General features: G+C 45.3%; 1 protein-coding gene across 1 annotated transcript; it reads right to left on the reverse strand.

Annotated features, from left to right (window-relative positions):
• Positions 1–12588: 12588 nt before the first annotated feature.
• LOC120445612 (F-box/LRR-repeat protein 14) lies at positions 12589–15045 on the reverse strand. Its single transcript, XM_039626122.2, has one exon. The coding sequence runs from the start codon at positions 14777–14779 to the stop codon at positions 13178–13180; it is 1602 nt and encodes a 533-aa protein (XP_039482056.1). The 5' UTR covers positions 14780–15045; the 3' UTR covers positions 12589–13177.
• Positions 15046–20599: the final 5554 nt, after the last annotated feature.

Raw genomic sequence — 20599 nt, forward strand, 5'->3', positions numbered from 1 at the left:
GATTTCGAAAGGGGGAAAGTCGGTGGAAAACTGGGCTGGCATTGGAAAATTTGCTGCCGCTTATCTGTTTCAAATGTGCCACAGCACGCCGAATTGCTTGCACCAAGAAATTATTGCTCGTCAGCCATGGAAGTCTGTCAAATATATCAGATGCGGCGAATAATTAAAAATACTCGTACTTATATCCGTACATACATATATTCAAGCGACAGCTGGCCAACAATATATGTAAATAGTTTTTGCGGCATATTTCGACTATGGATTTAAATTTAAAATGATATATGGCACAGTCTTAAGAACACAGTCTCAAGAAACATGGTTCATATATAGAATGTTTATGGGAATCCACTTAATGTGGTTACATAAATGTGTATTACTGCAGTATAAAATGTTTCCTTAGTTAATGGAATTACGAATCTGGTTCTTACACTGCTATTATCAACTATTCCTTATAAACTATACCTCATAAACTATTCCTTATTAGATATTCCTTATTAACTATTCCTTATAAACTATTCCTTATAAACTATTCCTTATCAACTATTCCTTATCAACTATTCCTTATAAACTATACCTCATAATCTATTCCTATGTAATAGTTTTTTGCACCATCCATAGCCTGACCCATAAATCCTGTGCTGCTTGCCTTAATTAAAGTTGAAAATTAAAGTTTCCCGAGCAGCGAGCAGCGTACGTACAACAATCGCAGTGTCACCATCACCCCCTCGGGTCCTTTGAGTGCCCCTCGAACCCCCGCGCCCAAGGCTTTCCCCCCCACAACGCCCCTGGCCGTGGCCGTCAGCTTCATTGTGTTTATTTCTCATGTTAAAATCAAATTCCCGCGTGTGCAATTTTTCATTTGGCCCCAGAGCCGGAGCGAAGGAGCAAAGGAGCAAAGGAGTCCCGGAGTTCCAGAGTCCGGAGTCCCGAGCTCGCCGGCGGAATGAAAGGGAAGTGGAAAAATGTGTAAAGGTGCGTGTGCCGGGGAAAATCACCCGGGGATGGGAATGGTGTTGCTGTTGCTGTTGCTGTTGGCCTTAGGGGGTGTACTCTGCTGGGCTGGAAGTGGGTGGCATTTTTGGGGGGGGTGGTGTGATTGCTCGGCTGGCTCTTCCGGCGTGCTGTCTGACGTCAGGTGAAGTCAGCTTAAAGAACAACTTTGCCTACAAACTTTTGCTTCACACCAGCTTCAATTCTTTCGTTCGCTAGGCTGTTTTTTCCCTAACTTTTTTCCTTCAGCGGCGAAATGCGCTGTTGCTGCATTTTGGGCAACATTTTCGATACCTGTCGGCATGTGTCGAGTACCAAGAGGTATTCCCCATCTGCACACCCATCTGCATCTGGAGCTGCGTTCTCGATTTCTCCTCCTTGGCGCCCGCATAACTTGCGCTCTAAACAAAACAAAAATGCGTTGGCAAAAGCGTAGGACCGACCAGGGACAGAAGAACCAGAGACACCAAATGGAATCTGCGAGGCGGGGGAGCTGAAGCTGAAGCTGGAGCTGGTGCTGGTGCTGGTGCTGTGCTTGGGGGCGTGGTCGAGGGCCGAGGCAGCTGGCTGCGATGACTACGATGGTGATGGCGACACTGGCAACAGCAAAGGCAACGTTAGTGCAACACCCTACTCCAAGTGGGTAGCACAACTATGCGAAGTGGTCTGAACTTAATATGAAAATATTATATATAAGCTGACCAACTGATAAAGTAGTACTAAGAAGTGCTAATAAATAAGTTAAATATATGTGTGCACAATTCAGGAAAGAGTATCCCTGCGTTGGTCATTCCAATGGCCACTAAGCTGCTCCATCCTGCCTGGCTGCTCGCTGGCTCTGGCTGAAAGGACAGCGACAGGCCGCCGAGGACGAGGACGAAGGAGAGGCCGAAGAAGAAGAGCTGGGGCGGCTGAGAAGAAAGGCAGAAAGGGACGGTGGCGGGGGAGGGTGAGGGTTTGGAGTGGCCTGGGAGCAGGCAGTGGATGAAGGGGGGACTGGCAGACACGACACACCAAGTGTACAATAGCTTTAAGCTTAAACTCTCGCACACTTGCACGCACACACGTTCAGCTGCCCCACACACACACACACATACATATATTGGGGAATACAGGGCCACGAGCAACTCGAGAGAAAAAACAATATTTCTGTTGCCTTTTCCCGCTGCGTGACGAGAAACCAGAGACGTGGAGCAACGCAGTCCTAGCCTTGGGGCGAAGTTCGTCTGCTTGTTTCGAATGGTGGAGGGGGATCTAGGGGGGGGGGGGGGGGGTACGCGATCGGTGGGGCACCCTGTATCTGCAGCTGCTGACGGGGAAGAAAATTCACGGACGAACGCTATGTGTCCAAGTCCAAGAAAGAAAAATACTTGCCAGGCGACAGCGCAGCACAAACAGCCAAAGGTTCCAGGGCTGCAGCACTTCCCAAATATCTGACAAATAATGGAGCACATACTCTATAGCATGGATAGCATGGACACCCGCGAAGGCTCAAAAGGGGGGGCACTACGTAGATGGGGGGCTTTATTTATACATATGTATATACCACGCGGGGAAGCCCTCCGAACAAGCTAACTAGTTGAGTTACCCGGAAATCCATAGATATGGGAAACTTGCATGGGGATAAACCAGATATCTAACTCACAGAGAACTAAAATATAGGCACTTTATTATAAGACGATGTAAGATTACTTCTCAGGAGCACAAACTTCACTCTTTGGGCACAGTTGTGACCATCTTTCCACATCGAAATGGGTCATTCGCTGGCTATCTGCGATCGAAGCGCAAGTTTGCTTCCTTATCGGGGAACACCGAAAATTAAATGATATTTTCGGTTTGTACAGCTGACGGGGGTCCGATAAGAATGTGTGCCCTCCCTCCCCAAAGAAGCGTATGTGTAACTCCCTGGGGAGAACAAAGTGCAAAGGTAGATAGGACTACATTTTAGAGAACTATAATAACTAGAGAACTACTAAATAACTTACTAACTAACTTAAAGTTTTCGGTTTCGGTGGTGAGTAATAATGAGTTTATATGATTTATATATATTTATTTATCAGTTTGTACGATCTTTAGTCACAATTTTGAATATTATAAATATAAATATATTTATTTATCAGTTTGTACGATCTTTAGTCACAATTTTGAATATTATAAATATAAATATATTTATTTATCAGTTTATACGATCTTTAGTCATAATTTTGATTATTATTGCTTAGCATACTTTGTACGATTTTTAGTCATAATTTTGATTATTATTATTTAGCATATTTTGTACTATCTTTAGTCATAATTTATATTATAATTATTTACCATATTTTGTACTATCTTTAGTCATAATTTATAACAATACAATTATTTACCATATTTTGTACTATATGTTTAGCATTTTTTAGCATCTGAAGCTGAAAACCTGAAGTACAAGAAGCAAGAAGAGTTTCTTATTCGTTTTAAATGTTAGCCTAAGTAAGTTAAATCACACAAAATAAATGGTGCTTACCATATAGTCAGGATTCCAATAGATGCTGTGCAACTTGAAGTTTAGAATACCATTTATTTTGAGAGCACTATATCGAATACCGACTGCAGCCCTGGCAGAATGGAGCAAAATGGAGGCGAAAGGCAAGGCGGCCAGGCAAGACGGCAAGCTCCAGCAATAGCTGTATGGCTATAGCTACGGATACATCTACAGCTACAGCTACAACAACTACGGCACCGGGGGAGCGGAGCGGGGGGCGCAGCGCCCATTTGAGGCAGCCATCAAGTAGCGAATTCGCCGCCACGCCGTCGAGCGTTTGACATATCCCCATACTTGCTGGCGCGCCGCCCCGAAAAGTATCTGAAAATCGATGAATTTCAACGCAGGCAGGCGGCAGATAAAAGTATCCGCTACTTTATGGTGCGGCCACCACCAAAATGTTTCGTATAAATGCGGCCCAATGCGGCATTGCCAACGAATACCCAACTTGCTGGCGCCGATCGCCCCGGCAAGAATCGTGAAAATCCGTTGGATGCAGTCGGGTCGAACGATTGAGATACTTTCTGGGGCGAATTTGTACCCCCGCCAACAGCGCGCCTTTCAGCCCAGCGGTGTGTGTGTGTATCTGTGAGATGCGCAGCCATGGGTATTGGTGAGTAGTATCTGTGTGGCGCTTCTGCTGAATGTATCTGTGTCTCTCAGTTGCTGAATGAGCTTGAAATACGTTTGAAAACGCAACGGTCGTGCTTAAGTTAAGCACCTCAAAGGGCTTGTGAACTCATCTAAAAGTTAAATAAATTGAAAAAAAATCCATGGCTGAAAAATTCAAATAATTTAGGAATTTTACAAGCGGCCGGCAGCAACAACAGAAAAAAAAAAAAACACTTAAAATACTGCATTCATTATTTATTGCCTACATTCCGGGGCAGGCATGAGATAATCAAACATTGCAATTATCTGCACAGCCACACACGCACACACGCACACACAGTAACCACAGACACGATGCATTCCATGCACATTTCATGCATTTCCTTTGTGCTGGGCAACTTATCAAGTTTCCTGTCCACCAAATGCAACCCCAAAGCAGCACCACCCCCAAAAAACAGACACGCACACGCCCCACCGCCCACCATTAAGCATATACAATATATTCCGACCATGTACTGAACTGAACGAACTGCAGCAGCAGCAATAGCTGCAACTCCATCAACGCAGCACACTGCAGCGACATTGAGGCGCAACAGCAACAGCAGCAGCAGCAACAACACAATCGCTGCAGTGCATCTGCAATTGCGATTCGGATTGCATTTTTGTTGCACGCACGTCATTTTTGTGTGGCTGCGGATAATGATTTGGTTACATTTGATTTGGATGCCCATTTTTATGCAAAAGCCATGCCCTAATACCCATCACCTGCTGCAGGATGACGACTAATTTGGCACGTCACTTTGATCTAAAACGAATTGGGTTTACAAATATTTTTTTAAATCATCTCAAATTCAATTGGTTATCGTATGTATTTGATATATTTGTTGTAAACGGTTGCAGCTTTTTATGCTTGCAGAGCATCTGGTATTTCACTTGGACATTGGCTCCCTTTTGCGATGATAATGCAGTGGTCAAAAGGAAGTGCTATCCTGCCTGCTGGCTCCGGTGGTCAACCGTTTTATACTTATTCATGTGCTCTTCGTATTTGTTGCAACACATTTTAATATTCATTTCGGGGCGTGGCATCGGTCAGCCTTAGCAATTAACAGGAGCGGGTTGCGGAGCGCATATGGGGGCCGAAGGGGGGGCGACAAGGGGGGCAGGGTGCTTAAACGAGTCGCAAAGATCCTAAGGCGGATCAGCCAGGCAGCAGGCAGCAGTCAGCAGGCAGGCAGGTGGCTGACACAGAAACCCGGCTGCCAGGCGAAGCCAAGCAACAGGCTGAGCAGCAATATTGGCAACAGCAGCAAAAGCAGCAACAGCAGCAGCAACAGCAGCAGCAACAGCAGCAGCAACATGCAACCACAACAACAGCAGCAACTTGCAACAACAATGGAGCACCGAGCAGCGAACACCGAGCAGCGAACACCGAACACCGGACAACTCTTGACATGCATATGCAAAGGTCTTTCCCAGGTTTTGCGGCTCACAATCAATTTGAGAGACCTTCGCTCGCTTCGCATTGGGAACCCGCCAAAATGCAAATGACGACAGCAACAACGCCAGAATGAGAACTTTGACGAAGCCTTTGATGTGCGCCGTTGTCGCTGACTTAGCCACCCCCACATAGCGCTGCTCCGCCCCCCGCCCCCCGCCCCTCCTGACCCTCTACCCCTCCGCTGCTCCACACTCCTCACCTTTCCGTTGCCGTTGCCCATATGGCACGCAATCTCGAATAATCAATATTTGCGAGCAGCCGGACTGGGAACTTGGAACTGGGAACTGGGAACTGGGAACTGTAAACTGGGACTGCCCAGGTCAGGCTGAGACAGCGGAAGTCGTTGTCACATCAATGGCGACAAAGCACTTCCGCCGCTGCTCTATTCTCCTGCGCACAAAGGATGCGACAGCCCGACACAAAACACTCGAAAAAATAATAGTGCGTATCTGTATGGAGTCGAAAGAACTCCAATCTGAATGCACTTTGGTGTAGCTCTGCATTATTCAGTATTATTAGGTGCTTTATACATCAAAGATACATTTCACAAGCTTGAAAGTAAAGCAAAGTACTGCAAATGTTTCAACTGCTATTCAATCTCGCAGTGTACGAACTTTTTAAGCTGCGTGCCCAAAAATCAAGTAAAGAAGTTCTGCACAATTGAATGTAGCTCGCATATAGATTCGAGTTCTTGTACGTAGCTGGAATCTTTTGAGTACCAAGCTCACCACTTTAGTTCCTTTGCCAATCCGTAGAGCACGGAACAATTTCTTGAGATACTTTTGGCGTATTTCTGGGGGAACAAAACAGAAAAGCTGAGTCTACCTCCAAATAAACTTCGAGGGCTACGATAACCCCTTATCTTCGTCGACTGGCGTAGGGTCTCTGGAATGTCGGAGGGGTTTGGGGCCCTCGACTGGAGATACATACATATACATATTTATATACGTATGTATGTTCATATGTACATATGTGTGTGTATTCCCCCTTAACTTTTTTTTGTAACGTTTTGCCTTACGTTTCGCTTTGATCGCCGTCTGCTCTTTGTGCATTCTTTCAGTTTGTTTTGCGTCGTCTGTTTGCGTGTCTTTTGTCGCCTGTTCTCGGCTTTCCGTTCTCCGTTCTTTGCTCCCCAAATTCTCCGTTCTCCCGTCTTCTGTCTCCCGTCTTCTGTCTTCAGTCTTCAATGCGAGGCATGCAGTCATCGGCGACGTCGCTGAATTTCGTTTCAGCCAAACCAAACCGAACCAAAACACCAAAGCCAAAACCAAAACCAAAACCGAAACCAAAACCGAACTGAACCCAAAGCGAACTGAACCAAACCGATGGTGATTCATCGAAATTAAAAATAAGTGTTTTGTATCTGTATCTCAGCGCTTGTTTCACATTCGCTGCTGTGATGTTGATATTGCCATTTTGCTCACATTCCTCTGCCTGCGATATTTTAGATATTTTCCTTTTTGCTTTAAGGAAGGAATGGGATTGCAGTCGCAACTCTCTAATACAAAAGGAAACTGGAGTTTCTAGATACATTTCGTCGGTGGATATTTCTCAAAAGTATCTATTAGTCATGAACTCAGAGCTACGTAGCAACTGCCTATAGTAACTTTCACTTTTATTCAAATAGAAGTTCAAAGTATTTACTTATTATTAAATGACTATTCTAGTTCGCAACAAAACAGTTCCTTTATTAAAAGTATTAGATCCAGATAGATCCAGAGTCCTTGGAATATTTATATACGTCTCACTTAATATTTAGCGAACTGTTCAAGATAGATTACGGTTTTTATTATGCACTTCGGATCAAGATGTATCTAGAATAAATACTTGTATCTGATATGCAACCAGATAGCTCCGAGGCAATGCCACTTGACTGAGATTCCCAGGGAGACTTTCCCCTCAGCGCCGCTATTAGTCATCGAACGCTTCCTGCTCTCGGTGGAGGGATTCAAGGACACCTGTTTCCACATTCCACGCCCAACGATTCCCGGCATGCAACATCCGCATCCATTCAAACACAGGCAGGTAGATACGTGCAAGTGTGTGTATGTGTGTGTGTGAGTGGCTGCTGTGATAACCTTGCTGCGATTGCAGATGGTGGTGCTGCTTTGTGTTTCGGTGGTGCTACAGCTACAGCTACGACTAGAGCTCTAGCTGCGGCTAATGGTGGTGCCTCGCATATCCTTCCTTGGTCACCTTGGGCGGCATTCACGAAATGTGTATCCATGACACGCACACTCACACGCACACACACACAGCCATGCGACCGAGTATCCAGGGGACACACATACGGGTCCGTTGTGGATTAAAATTTCTTCGTTCCTTCTACTTTTTTACGTACGTACGTAGAATGCATTTCCCTTGGCGAAGAGGGAGCACGGTGCGGGGGGGAGCGTTGCGGGGGGAGGTGGGCATTTATTTTCGGCATTTGAAGTTAGTCCTTTGAAAAAACGGGGGTTTGAATTCAAAGCGCTAGACCGAACGAATCGCAGCGAACGGGAATGGAATGGAAATGTGCGAAGGGTTGCTCGACGTCCTCGTCCTCGTCCTTCTCCTCCTCCTCGTCCTTCTCATTTCCCCTTCCCCTTCCCCTCGTCCTCGTACTCTCCCCTTCACACAGTGTGAGTGTTTGCGTGTGTGTATCTGTGTGGAAGGAACACATTTGGATGCCAGACGGCCGTCGAGTCCCAAGCCCAAACTGAAACCCAAACTCAAACTCAAACTCAAACTCAAACTCAAACTCAAACTCCCTGTGCGACATTACGGCCAAGTGTAAGCAGCAGCAGCAGCAGCAGCAGCAACATGGAATCGATTTTGGAATTCGTCTCATGGCGAGTGTGTGGAAAATGCTGATAAATGGGAGTTAGACTCGGAATAAGGCACACAGGATGGGATTCCCCTCGATGGCTTTCACTGCCACGGCCATGCTAATGAGATCCCCCCCTCAAGAAGGCCCCACGCACTGGGCGAATGCACCACACAGCCATGATTGTGATAAAAATATATCACAAATTGTTCAATTTCTTGTCTATGTACGTATCAAACATTTCAAACTTTGGCTGTTTTCTGTTGGCATTTTTGAATCATGACCTCTTAACCATTGGGTTAATTGCAATGTCATTATCAGACCAAACTAGTTGGGCATCATCTTTCATGTACATAGTGTATCTTATTCTAAACAAAACTCACATAAAGGTGAGTTTGTTTGGGGTTAACCTCTGGCATAACCTCCAAATCAAAGTTTAAGCCAAAAGCTGATGAAAAATGTGGTTAAACTTTATTAAAAGAGACTAACGAGCTTAGGAAACACAACATATGCAACTGATACGGCATTGTTCTGCTTTTCTCCGTGTAACAATTGCAGTTGTCCCCTCAGCTGCACGACGCAAATGCAAGTGCAGCTCCCCTGGATCTGGTATCCAATGCCCCCCCACCAACCAACCAACCAACCAACCAACCAACCAACCAAGAACGCACACCCATTGTGACCGATAAGTGACGAGGCCCGTGCGGTGGGTGGTTGCCCGTTGGGGGGTGGCTCCGTTTGGCTGTCCATGTCGAGAGCTCGACGCATTGATAAGATAAGCGATAGCCAAAGGGCGCAGAGTCGGGAGTTCTGACATCGGGCAATTGGACCCCAGAAGCGTGGAAAAGAGGTTTATAGCCGGATAGCCTGTAGCCAATAGCCTGAAGTCTGGTTGTTGTCGTGACTCGGGGCTTTCTTACGGCTGCGTTTCACAAAATTCAAAATTCATAGAATGCAAATGTTGGTTAAACAACATTTTGCCCGGCACACGACCGCTCTCCCAGCTCTAAGTATCCAGCTCCCAGCTCCAGTCGCATTTTCCACTCGCAGCTGGGGCACAAACAGTGCCAGACACAGAAATAGAAACAGAGACTAAGACTGCGACTGCGACTGGAGACGGAGACGGAGACCACACCGATTCAGGTCTCGAGGAGGAAGCACTGGAGGAATGGGGCTGTCGGCGAGAGCTTAAGTCAGGTTTTGTGAGTTGAATTTTAAGTAAAACTAAGTTAAACGGGCCGCTCAGCAGCGTACAGCGCTTGTAGCGCTATAAATGACCAACCTTATGCCGGGATTTACCTTACAACGTACTATACCATATATCATGCATATAAGGGGAGTGCAACCGCTGGAGGGAAATTTCCAAATCGGAATTAATTTTATGAATTAGAACAAGTCATTGTACTGGCAGCTTTGGAACCTACAATCTGGGGAGAGTTTGCACTTTTTCACACTGCAATCTGAAACTGACAAAAACCTTATCAATACCTTATCATATTGAATTTATTATAATACTTCTTTGAACTGCCAGTCTTATAAAGTAGTAAGTATAGTATAGGGTATTCTATAGAATGTTCAAGTTCTTTATGTCCTAGGGACACGAAAGAAATGCCACTTGAGGAGTTTTAAGACTTTGATAAGAATCTAGTGCCTGCGATATTATAGGTAAGCAAGCTAAGCCGCCTGAAGATCTGATCTTGTAAGTAACTAGATAACCCTTATACGTCGCTGGATTTACGTGAAATTAAAGTCCTTTGCGATTCTCGACCTCTGCGCTGCACTTTACTGGATTTTGCTGACCATCATCGGTTAAGCCTCTTGGCAAATCGGATCGTTGCATCAAATTGCGAATCCGAGTTTCGAGCCCGGTTCAAAACTGCCTGGGGATATTTAAAGCTTTAATTTTGGGGTCCGGCGATTGAATAAAATTTCCGATTGGGTGGTTTCCCCACCAGTACATATGCACATATGCATGTATGTACATATGTACGTATATGCTTATACCTTTTGTGGCAGTGTGCGTTGTGTACATAATCACGCACACACAGCTCTTGTTGCATACGCACATTTAATGCAAATTTAAGCAGTTAGCAAGCAAGTAAAACCGTTATGTGTACACAGGGATATGAAGCTGCGCCTACGTGTGCCTATGTATGTGTGTGTGTGTGTGTGTGTGTGTGTGTGTGTGTTTGTGTGTGCGTTTGTGTTTGTATATAAATGCAAGTGTTTGTAAATGCATCGATGCCTATACATAATGCAGGCAATATAAATAATTGCAGTACATAGGCGGTCGAGTGTGCGTGTGTGTGCGTTGCACAACCGCATACGCTCCACACGCACACACGCAGCTGGTGTATATATACACACACACACATACATATGTTTATATACATATACATATATCGGCATCTGCATCTCTGGCTGGCTGCACATTTCATTGCAATTGCATTAGTGCTGGGCCCTTTGTTCATTACAAAATGCAGAAACCCACACACGCACACGCACACAATCACCACGCAGTGCCGAATAAAATAAATTTCCCCACAAAACATTTACGCATTTGCGAAGCAAGATAAACAGCAGCATCCCCCAGTGCAATCAATAAAATCACTGACAGTTCGTTTTTTTTTTGAAATTTTTATACATATTTAATTTATTTTCTCTTCGTTTCTCCTTCCACATCGTATCGCTCAAAAATTTTTTTGGGGGTTGCGCCTCCTAAAACAGAAATATCAATTGTCGAAATAACTTAGATCTAGGGAAAACTCGCAATCGAAACTCAAGGGTTTTTTTTTTCAGAATCAACATAGTTAATTATAATATGTATATAGTTTGCAAATGGAATTAAGGCATTCAGTATATTGCAGTTCAACAAAAGGTCATCGAATTCGGGCTCATTTAACTAATCGAAAAACAGAGAATCGGAGGAATAATCCAGACTTAACATAACATTGTACATATTGATTTAAGTTAAATTTATTTAATTTAATCCTCGCTGCTTAAATAAAATTACGTAATTGTTTTAGCAATATTTTGTTTGCTGCTTGCTTATGTGTTCTTTTTTATACAATACATTTTATATCACAATAGAAAAAAGAATTAATTCGCATATTCTTTTCAATCGTTACCTTCTCTTTTTCGCTTGCTTACTTATAAATTAAACAATAAAAAATTTACAGAATTTCTTTAACGTTTGTGTTTTTGTGTTTGTTTGTGTGTTTTGTGTGAGTTTTTTTGCTATTAAACAAGGTCGTTTTTTTTCATGTTTTTATAACTTGTGTTAATGGTTATTCTCTTCCCCTTTCTCGTTATTTGACTAATTGTGGCTTGACAAATGTTAAGAACTAAGAATTAAGTTTACGCATTTTCATTAAGTGTCTACTATTAACATTGTTGTCGCTTAAGTTTTCGTTACATTTTACGTTTACGTTTTAATCAACTAAATTAAACGGCATTACTAACGACGCTGTACTAAACAATTCGCAACGAAGTCGGGAGGAAAACGCCGAGGCACAAAAACAAAAAAAAAGATACTAAGATACAAAGATACAAAAGCGGAGCACACAGCACACAAGGCAAGAAAAATACAAATGCGGTGGGGAGCGAGAGAAGAGCGGATTGGAGCTACTCCCTCTCTTTTTTTCTTCTTTTCTCATTTTCTCATTTTGTTGTTGTGCTGTCGCTGTTGCCTTTGTTGTTGCTGTGGCAATGGAGGACGCTGGCTTTTGTAGCCGAAGCGTGAATTAAAATAAACTATTTAAATTTATTTGCATCTGCTTAACTGCGGCCTGCATTGCACACGCACACACACACACACACATGCGTGTTTGGGTGTGTTTATGCTGTCCCTGTGCATGTGTGTTTGCTGCCCACTGTCCCCCGCCCCCTCTCCTGCTGCTTATCGCGCGTCTCCATCGCCATGCACTTTGTTGCTGTCGGCCATAGCTGCAGTTGTTGTTGTTTTTGTTGCTGCCTGCTTTTTTCCTTTTTCTCTCTGTTTCGTTTTTTATCGCTGCGTGTAAGCCGACGCCAGCGGCATCTCCCCTCTCGCTCTGGCCCCCTAGAAACACAACAACGCAGCAGAACGAGCTCCATGGGCAGAGCTGACCGGTCTCAGCGGGAAAATAGCTAGTTCTGGCTATTATTTGTATTTTTTTGCTATGGCATGAGTTTTACTAGTATGCATTTGCATTTGCAAAAGCCCCTTCTACAAAAGCTATGTTTTCTGAGCATGGAAACTGCAATGAAACTTTAGGTCGTGTAAAGGGGGCTTTTAGCTAACCTTGGAGAACTGAGTGTTCATAAATAATAACTTTTACATGAAAGGTTACGGAAGTCCGACTATAATAAGTTTAGTTTAGTTGTACACTCATTTCAAAGCGTATTCCCGAACTAAAAATGTTTCTAACAGTGAAAACATCATTACTATACTGCTAGCTAGAAACACGCTGAGCTGGCAGCTCCAACCCCCGACGTCGTCCGTCCCTGTCCCTTTTGCCCCAACTCCGCCCGCGCGCCATGCTTGTTTGCTTTTTGTTGTTGCTGCGTTGTTTTGTGCCTCTCTGCTCGTTCCTCGCTCGATTCGTACGAAAAAAATGTAGTACAGCGTGTGGTATGGCAAACGAAAGCTATGAGTTTTCAGTGTATCTTGTCTGCCCTTTTCATTCCCGCCCGGAATCTATGGTTGGGAATTATAAGAGCCGCGAGCGGCCTCCTTCGCCGCACAGGCATTGCAGTCGTGGTGGACGCATCACCTGACCAGCCAGAGGCCCAGGTTGAGCTTCTGCAGCTTGGGCAGCTTCATGATGATGTCGATGCCCTTGGAACTGAGTTGCGTGCAGCCGTAGAGATCGATGGTCTTGAGATTGGTCAGATCCTCGGCCAGCGTTTGCAGGCCCTTGTCCGTTATCCGGCTGCACTGTCCGATATTGAGGTTCTCCAACTCGTGCAGCGCCTTGGCGATTTTCAGCATGCCGTGATCGGTGATCTGGCACTGATTGAGGGACAGCGATCTCAGTCGGTAGAGTCCCTGGGCAATGTGCGTCAGGGCCTGATCGCTGATCTTGTCGCAGAAACTGACGTCCAGCGAGTTGATCCCGCTGCCGCCCTCGGTGAGGTAGGCCATTCCGATATCCGAGATGTTGTCGCAGGAGCGCAGGTTCAGCTGCTCGAGCTTGGGCATCCGAGCCAGGTGCTTCAGTCCGCTGTCCGTCACCGAGACGCAGAAGCTCAGGTTGATCGACTTCAGCGAGGTCAGGCCCTGGGCAATGTGGCCCAGTGCCTCGTCGCTCAGCCGCTGGCAATCCTGCAGGCCCAAGTACTCCAGCTGCAGGTTACCCTCGGCCGTTTCCCGCGAGAAGCCCGCCAGGTGGCCGATGCCCTGGTCGCTGATGTGCCAGCAGGAGCGCAGATTGAGGTGCTTCAGCTTCTTCAGGCCCCACGCAATGAGCAGCAGTCCTGTGTTCGTGATGTTGCAACATCCGCCCAGTTCCAGTGTCTCCAGATTCCTCAGATGCTGCGCGATCCGCCCCAGACTCGTGTCCGTGATCTGTTTGCAGAGGGAGAGGTCCAGTGTCTTGAGGTTCGGCAGATCCACGCTGAACGCATGGCCCAGATTCATGTCCGCCACATTGAAGCAGCCGCTCAGGTTCAGCGAGGTCAGAGCGGGAACGCCCAGGACCAAATCCTTGAGCGAGCGGCGCAGCGATAGGATCTGCACCTTTTTGATGCCCCGCTTGACCAGGCAGTTGAACAGGCTCGGACTGGAGCGCTTGAGGTGCAGCTTGGCCTCGACACCCTTCCAGACGCTCTTGGCATAGGCCGCATCCCGCCAGGCGGTGCAAACCTGGGCCGCTCGGCCCAAATCCCTCACTGGTAGGTGCTCGAAGATCTGCTCGAGGAGTTCGGGGAACAGGTTGCTGATGTGGGTGCCTTCCACCGGCGGCGGACTGTCCGGCGATGCTGGTCTGTGCGGGAGGTGGTGGTGATGGTGATGATGGTGCTGGGCGTGGGCCGCTGCTGCTGCTGCTGCAGCCGCCGCTGCTGCGGCATGCTGCAAGTAGAGGGCCGGCGGCAAGGTCTGCAGCTGGTGGTGCGGCGGTCGGTGGTGCAGGGCGTAGGGCGTGAAGCGCAGCAGGTGGTGGTGGGTGGTGGTGGCTCCGGTTCGCGTCAGACCGGGCAGCTCAGTCTGTTGATAGAGTTCGTCCATGGCCCAGCTGGGCGCTCCTCCGGCTCCGGGGCCGCCACTGGGGGCCGCTCCGTTGCTCCCGGATCCGCCACAGTGGCTATTCAAATTGTTCAACACCGCGATTGTTTGATGATGGAAGGGCAGCAGCTCCGTGTTGGTGGCCATCTTTTGCGTTTACACTTGGCGGCTTGTCGCTTGACTGCTACTCGGTTTGGAACTAACTGTTGGGATTGGCTTTTCTATATGCGCTGCATTTTACTGTTTGTATGCTTGGTTGAAGACTAGTTGGGTTCACTGTGGTTATTCACTGCACTTAACTCGAACACTGTGTGTAGTTGGAAGTCCAAGTTCTATTTGTGTGTTCTTTGTCTTGCGACCGAGACGCGATGCGCACACACCGGATGATAAAGTAAAACTGAACTCGCAGCGCCGCAGCGCCTTGCTTTTACCTGAAATACGAATGCAGTGGTATTGGTATTGGTTGGTTTTGTGTTGGTATTGGTTACATTTTTATCTGAGCGTATTCAGCGCGCTGCTCTCTTCTCTTTTTTCGCTCAATTTTTTAAATTGGTGCTCTTCTCTTAATGATGCGAGTAACGAGTACGAGTAGCGAGTACATTGCTCGTCGGTTCAGTATGTTGAATTTGTCGTGTCTGCGTGCGGTTCGGTCGCTATTTCATTGCGATTGCACTTGGAATTGACTTTGTGCGGCACTTTTATTAGAACCATTGGGTTTTCTGCAATTTTCGGCACAATTTCTAATTAAAAGGGAGCATATGCGCTTTCTATTCTTTTCTCTTCCTTTATCGCAAGTACTGCGGCGATGTTGATTTCTAGCCAGATTGGCTTGTTTAAGGCTAGATTTTTGATGTGGGTGGATCTAAGCTGTAGTTAGTAGATTTGGCATTACAGCATAACTACAGATAACTACAGATACTTTCAGATATGTACTTAAATATTGAATTTAGTAATACTTGTTCGTGTGTTTTATGTATCAGTAGCCCCTTGTTTTTATTTAATTTGTATGTTCTAGTGTTAGGAGAAGCTTCCCTCCGTTTCCTTTCTTGCCAGCTTTCTCATCACTAACAGGCCTGGCTTGAATTTATCTTTCGGGTTTTTCGGTTTTGGACCCCAGCTCCATGTTTCCATGTTTCAGGTTATTCTTTGCCCGTCGAGCCGAAGTCGAACTCAATGCCAAACTCCGACGCATTTGTTGTTTCTGCTGCCGATTTCTGCTGCATTCCGATTCCGAAGTCGAGCAGGTACCTGTCTTCGTTTTCTATCGCATCTGTGTATATATACACACATGTGTTTGTGTGTGTGTGCGATCGCTGCTCGCTACCTGCGAACGCAAGCGGGGCAACAACAACACAGTTCCCGGTTTCCAGGAAAATATTAACGATAAGTCGAAAAAAGCAGAAACTACGTTGCCGCCGCACACACAGAAACTGGGAAAACAGATTGGGATGCACAAATCCAGCGGATGGCACAACAATAGCGAACTGGCATTGTTATTGATACTAGGAAAGCCATGCACCATCCATCTATCCCGCTCTGTTGCATTTGCCCCCTAAAAAAAGGAAAACGCCGCCGTCTTTTCTTTGCCTTCTAAAAAAACATAGAAGAAGAAAAGGGACCAGGATCGCAATCGAGAAAGGAACCTAGGACCTGGGAAAATCGGAGTCGCTACCTGACCCCGAAACGCTCACACCCGCACCCTCAAACATGCACTGATATCAGCATCCTGTATTTGAAGAGGCATTGCTACACTGAGAAAATAGTACACTTCAAAAAGATAGTTAGCGCACCAGAAAATAGTACACTTCAAAAAGATAGGTAGCGCACCAGTTATTGCAATTTCTGAGTTGTGACATCTAAAGATAATGTATCTGTATTACAATCTGCTTTGCAGATACAAAGTATCTACAGATATTTAAGAAAGTTCAGTTATTGGGGCTAATTTTAAAGAGACACACATACAGAAGTATTTAAATAAATATTGAATTGTTCGCGCAACGTTCTGCCAATGGTTTGGCAAATGAACTGCAGATTTCTCTCAGTGCATTGAAAGAGCCTGCGAGGATTTCTCGGCCCTCCTGCAGAGGACCCTTGCAGTCGTACAGTCATTATCCTGGCGGGCAGAAGGGCAAGGCGTGCGTACCTCCGACCTTCCTGCCCCCCTCCACCGCCGCATCTTGCCTCTTGCCTCTGGTATCCGTATCTGCTACCTGTCAAACCGGTTTGGCCAAAAAGGGCCAATCTTTCCCTCTATCAGTATGTGCGTTTGGACGTGTCAAGGCGGCCATCGAAAACCGAAATAATCTTTTCGCTGGAACTCTGCAGTCCTCCGTCTGCGACTCCGACTCTGGAATATAGTGCGGCACATAACGGGTGTTTTTTTTAGAGGTATAGAACTTTAAGTTGGCATTACTGTTCAAGATGGCGACCGATTTAACAGCTGTCAAGTGATTTATTCTCAGTTTGGTTTGGCAATTCGTCATGAATAGACTCACGCCTGAACAACGCTTGCAAATAGTGCAATTTTATTTCGAAAATAATGGTTCTGTGCGGAATACGTATCGCGCACTACGTCCATTTTATCGTCGACAAAATCGTCCATCAGAGCAGTTAATTCGATTAACCATGGACCGTTTTCGCACCGCGTTTACTCTTATTGATAACTCGCATCCCCAGAGACGCCGTACGGTGCGTACAGAAGAAGCTATTGCTGCTGTAGAGCGTAGCATTGGTTTGCGTGCTTACAAAATCCAACTCGTGCAAGAATTGAAACCAAACGATCATCAAGCAAGGCGTAGATTCGTCGAATGGGCCCAAAACGAGATTGCTGTTGTTCCCGATTTTCATAAGCGAATTTTGTTTAGCGATGAAGCGCACTTCTGGTTGAATGGCTACGTCAACAAACAAAACTGCCGCATTTGGAGTGAAGCTAATCCTCAAGTGTATGTCGAAACACCGTTACATCCAGAAAAACTGACTGTTTGGTGCGCTGTATGGGCTGGTGGAATCATTGGTCCGTACTTCTTCAAAAACGATGATGGCCAGAACGTTACAGTCAATGGTGATCGGTATAGAGCCATGATTACTAACTTTTTCATTCCTGAATTGAACGACCATAATGTCCAGGAGCTGTGGTTCCAACAAGACGGCGCAAAGTGTCACACAGCTCGTGCCACAATCGATTTATTGAAAGACACGTTTGGTGACCGCCTAATTTCACGTTTTGGACCTGTGAATTGGCCTCCAAGATCTTGTGATTTAACACCGCTAGACTACTTTTTGTGGGGCTATGTAAAGTCATTGGTCTATGCGGATAAGCCACAAACGCTAAACCATTTGGAAGACAACATTCGCCGTGTTATTGCCGATATACGGCCAAATATGTTGGAAAAAGTCATTGCAAATTGGACGTCCAGATTGGACTACATCCGAGCCAGGCGTGGCGGTCATATGCCAGAAATCATATTTAAAATGTAATGCCACAAGATTATCTTTCATGTCAATAAAATTCATGTCAATCGAATAATCCATCGTTGTTTTATTGCAATTTAAAGTTCTATACCTCTAAAAAAAACACCCGTTATAATAATCGATTGGTTTTCGGCTGTTTCTCCCTCGTCATCTTGGCCCTTCCCTTCGATTCCTTCTTTTGGTTTTTTGCGCATTGCGTACTATGATCACGATCATTAAAGCTGCCGCGGGGCATCACAGGTAGGAGCAAAAAGCCAGCGGAAAAGGTGCAACACGCAGTCGCCAAATGCAATCTCTGTGGGCAGATGAGGCAGCTGAGGATGAGGGAAATGGCCCACGCAGATATAACCATGTTTGGGCCAGCCCAGCGAATTCGAAGTGCATAGCTACTTGTCTTATCTGCGGCCAGCAGATACAAGATACGCATTAATCTGCATATGCAGATGCAAATGTGCACACCTGCCAGTTGATGTCTTAACTCCACATTTACCCCCAAATAATTGATCAAGTTTACTTCAGAACATTATCGTAGTCAAGGAAAGATCAAATAAGTTCTACAGCTGCCACTCCATATATTGCGATTATAGTATTCCACTTCATAAATTGCGATTATAGTTTTCCTAAAAGTAAAGTTCACGAGATACCTCTCCATTAAGTAGCTAGGATATCGAACTGCAGATCTGAGTTTAGCTCATGCTAAGCCAAAATATAGCCATTATGTACTCAAATGAACCAATCGATAAGGGCGAAAAATATCCAGATACAGATTCAGTTGCATCCAGATTGAGGCAGTTGATGCAGTGTGGCAGCCCGGAGAGGAATAAACAACACAAAAGGCGCCGCCATGAAGTCCAATTGATGCTATCGCCAGCTCTGACCAATTTGTGGCCTGCCCGCATCTTCATCTACTCCAGCTCTGACCTCTTGCCTGGCAAAAGGGTGTGATCCAGTGGATGGGTGCTGGTGCTGGTAGCGGGATTTGGGACACCGGCATCGGCAACTGCATTCGTCAAGCTGTGACATTTTCGTTGCAGTACATCACATAATTTCCTTTGATTGCACACAAACATATGTTGCATGTTATCGCCCTTACATTTATAGTAAATTTCGAATTCAATAAAGTTCCTCTTGGCTAATTCTTCCACATAACTCTAAGCACGAAACCCACTTCAACATCCTACACCCGCAATCTAATCTCGCATCTTGAAACGATCTCCATAAGTCCCCCTTGCGACGAAAGCGGCCAATTTCCGATCCTAGGGCGTGTCCTTCAGCTTGAAGTGGTTTCACATGGGAAGAGGATACATGAACTTATGGAGTCCCGTTGGGAATTAACACTTGTCCAGCTCGTGGAAGGACTTGCACTTCCCCAGATTCACATGGACGGCAGAGCGATGTAAACTGAAACTGGATCGAGGGGTCATGGTTTAATCTCAAGTGCATGGTTGTCGCTTGACGACGTCTCAAGTGCAAAGTTCCGCTGCAGCTGAAGATGAATTCTGGCGAAGAACATATGCAGATATCCGCCAGGCGATCGGAGACCGTAACTGGCGAGGAATGGGAATGGAATAAGAACATAAGTGGTACCAGGAAATGCGAAAATAAGTGTGCACTCAGGATTTAAAAAGGACTTCCTATAAATGGAACTTTATATTACAGAAGTCAAAGTTAAGATATAGCAAAGCAAACGAGATCATTTCCACATATATGTAAAATGTTCCTTTATTGTTTATGTAATTTTAAATGCTATATGTATATATCTAGATATAGTATTTATATCGTAAGTAAATGTCAGTTATTATTTTTGCTTTTGAAAAAGTTCGTTCATGGCATTACGCACTAAAAACTAAATGTCCGCTTTTGTTTTTTTGTTGTTTAAGGGGTTCCGGTTCGTTCTTAAAATTCGTTTACGCTATGACTTTAAAATACTCTCCCGTTACACAACGCTAGAAACTAGATGCTAATTATTAAAACCCAGACCCAACTATGCTTTCTCTATATGTATATGGCTACGGAAGGGCAGTTCAACTCAAGCAAGTTGGATTCGATACTGGGGATTAGGATTAGGAGTATGTTCTATATATATATAATATATATATGTACATGCTCTGGCCGATCTGGGCGATCTGGGCTAGCAAGGAAGTGGATTTGTGTGAGTGTATGCTAAAGCATATTTTGATTTGATTTGATACATGCGCGGTTCTAGGTGCTATATGATCTCTATATAGGTAAGTGTAATGCATATGTGTTTAGTATTGTTTAAACGATTCGTTGACTCTACTCCCAACTCCTCTACACACTATACCCCTTCTTTCTATTCCGATTCAACTCACGATCCGGGGTTTAGTGGTAAAGTGGATGGGCCTCTTCGGCGAGCCGAACTCTGCGAGCGTTTCTCTTCTCCACCTCGATTCCGATTCTATTCGATTCGATTTGATTTGATGATATATCCATTTTGCATTTCTAATGTGTTACGTGCCTAAGTTCTAAATTATG

The sequence above is a fragment of the Drosophila santomea genome, chromosome 2R (assembly GCF_016746245.2).
Source record: "Drosophila santomea strain STO CAGO 1482 chromosome 2R, Prin_Dsan_1.1, whole genome shotgun sequence".
Lineage (NCBI taxonomy): Eukaryota > Metazoa > Arthropoda > Insecta > Diptera > Drosophilidae > Drosophila > Drosophila santomea.

Excerpts from the sequence above, each read along its gene's own strand:
- LOC120445612 (XM_039626122.2), bottom strand. The coding sequence starts at position 14,779 with ATGGCCACCAACACGGAGCTGCTGCCCTTCCATCATCAAACAATCGCG.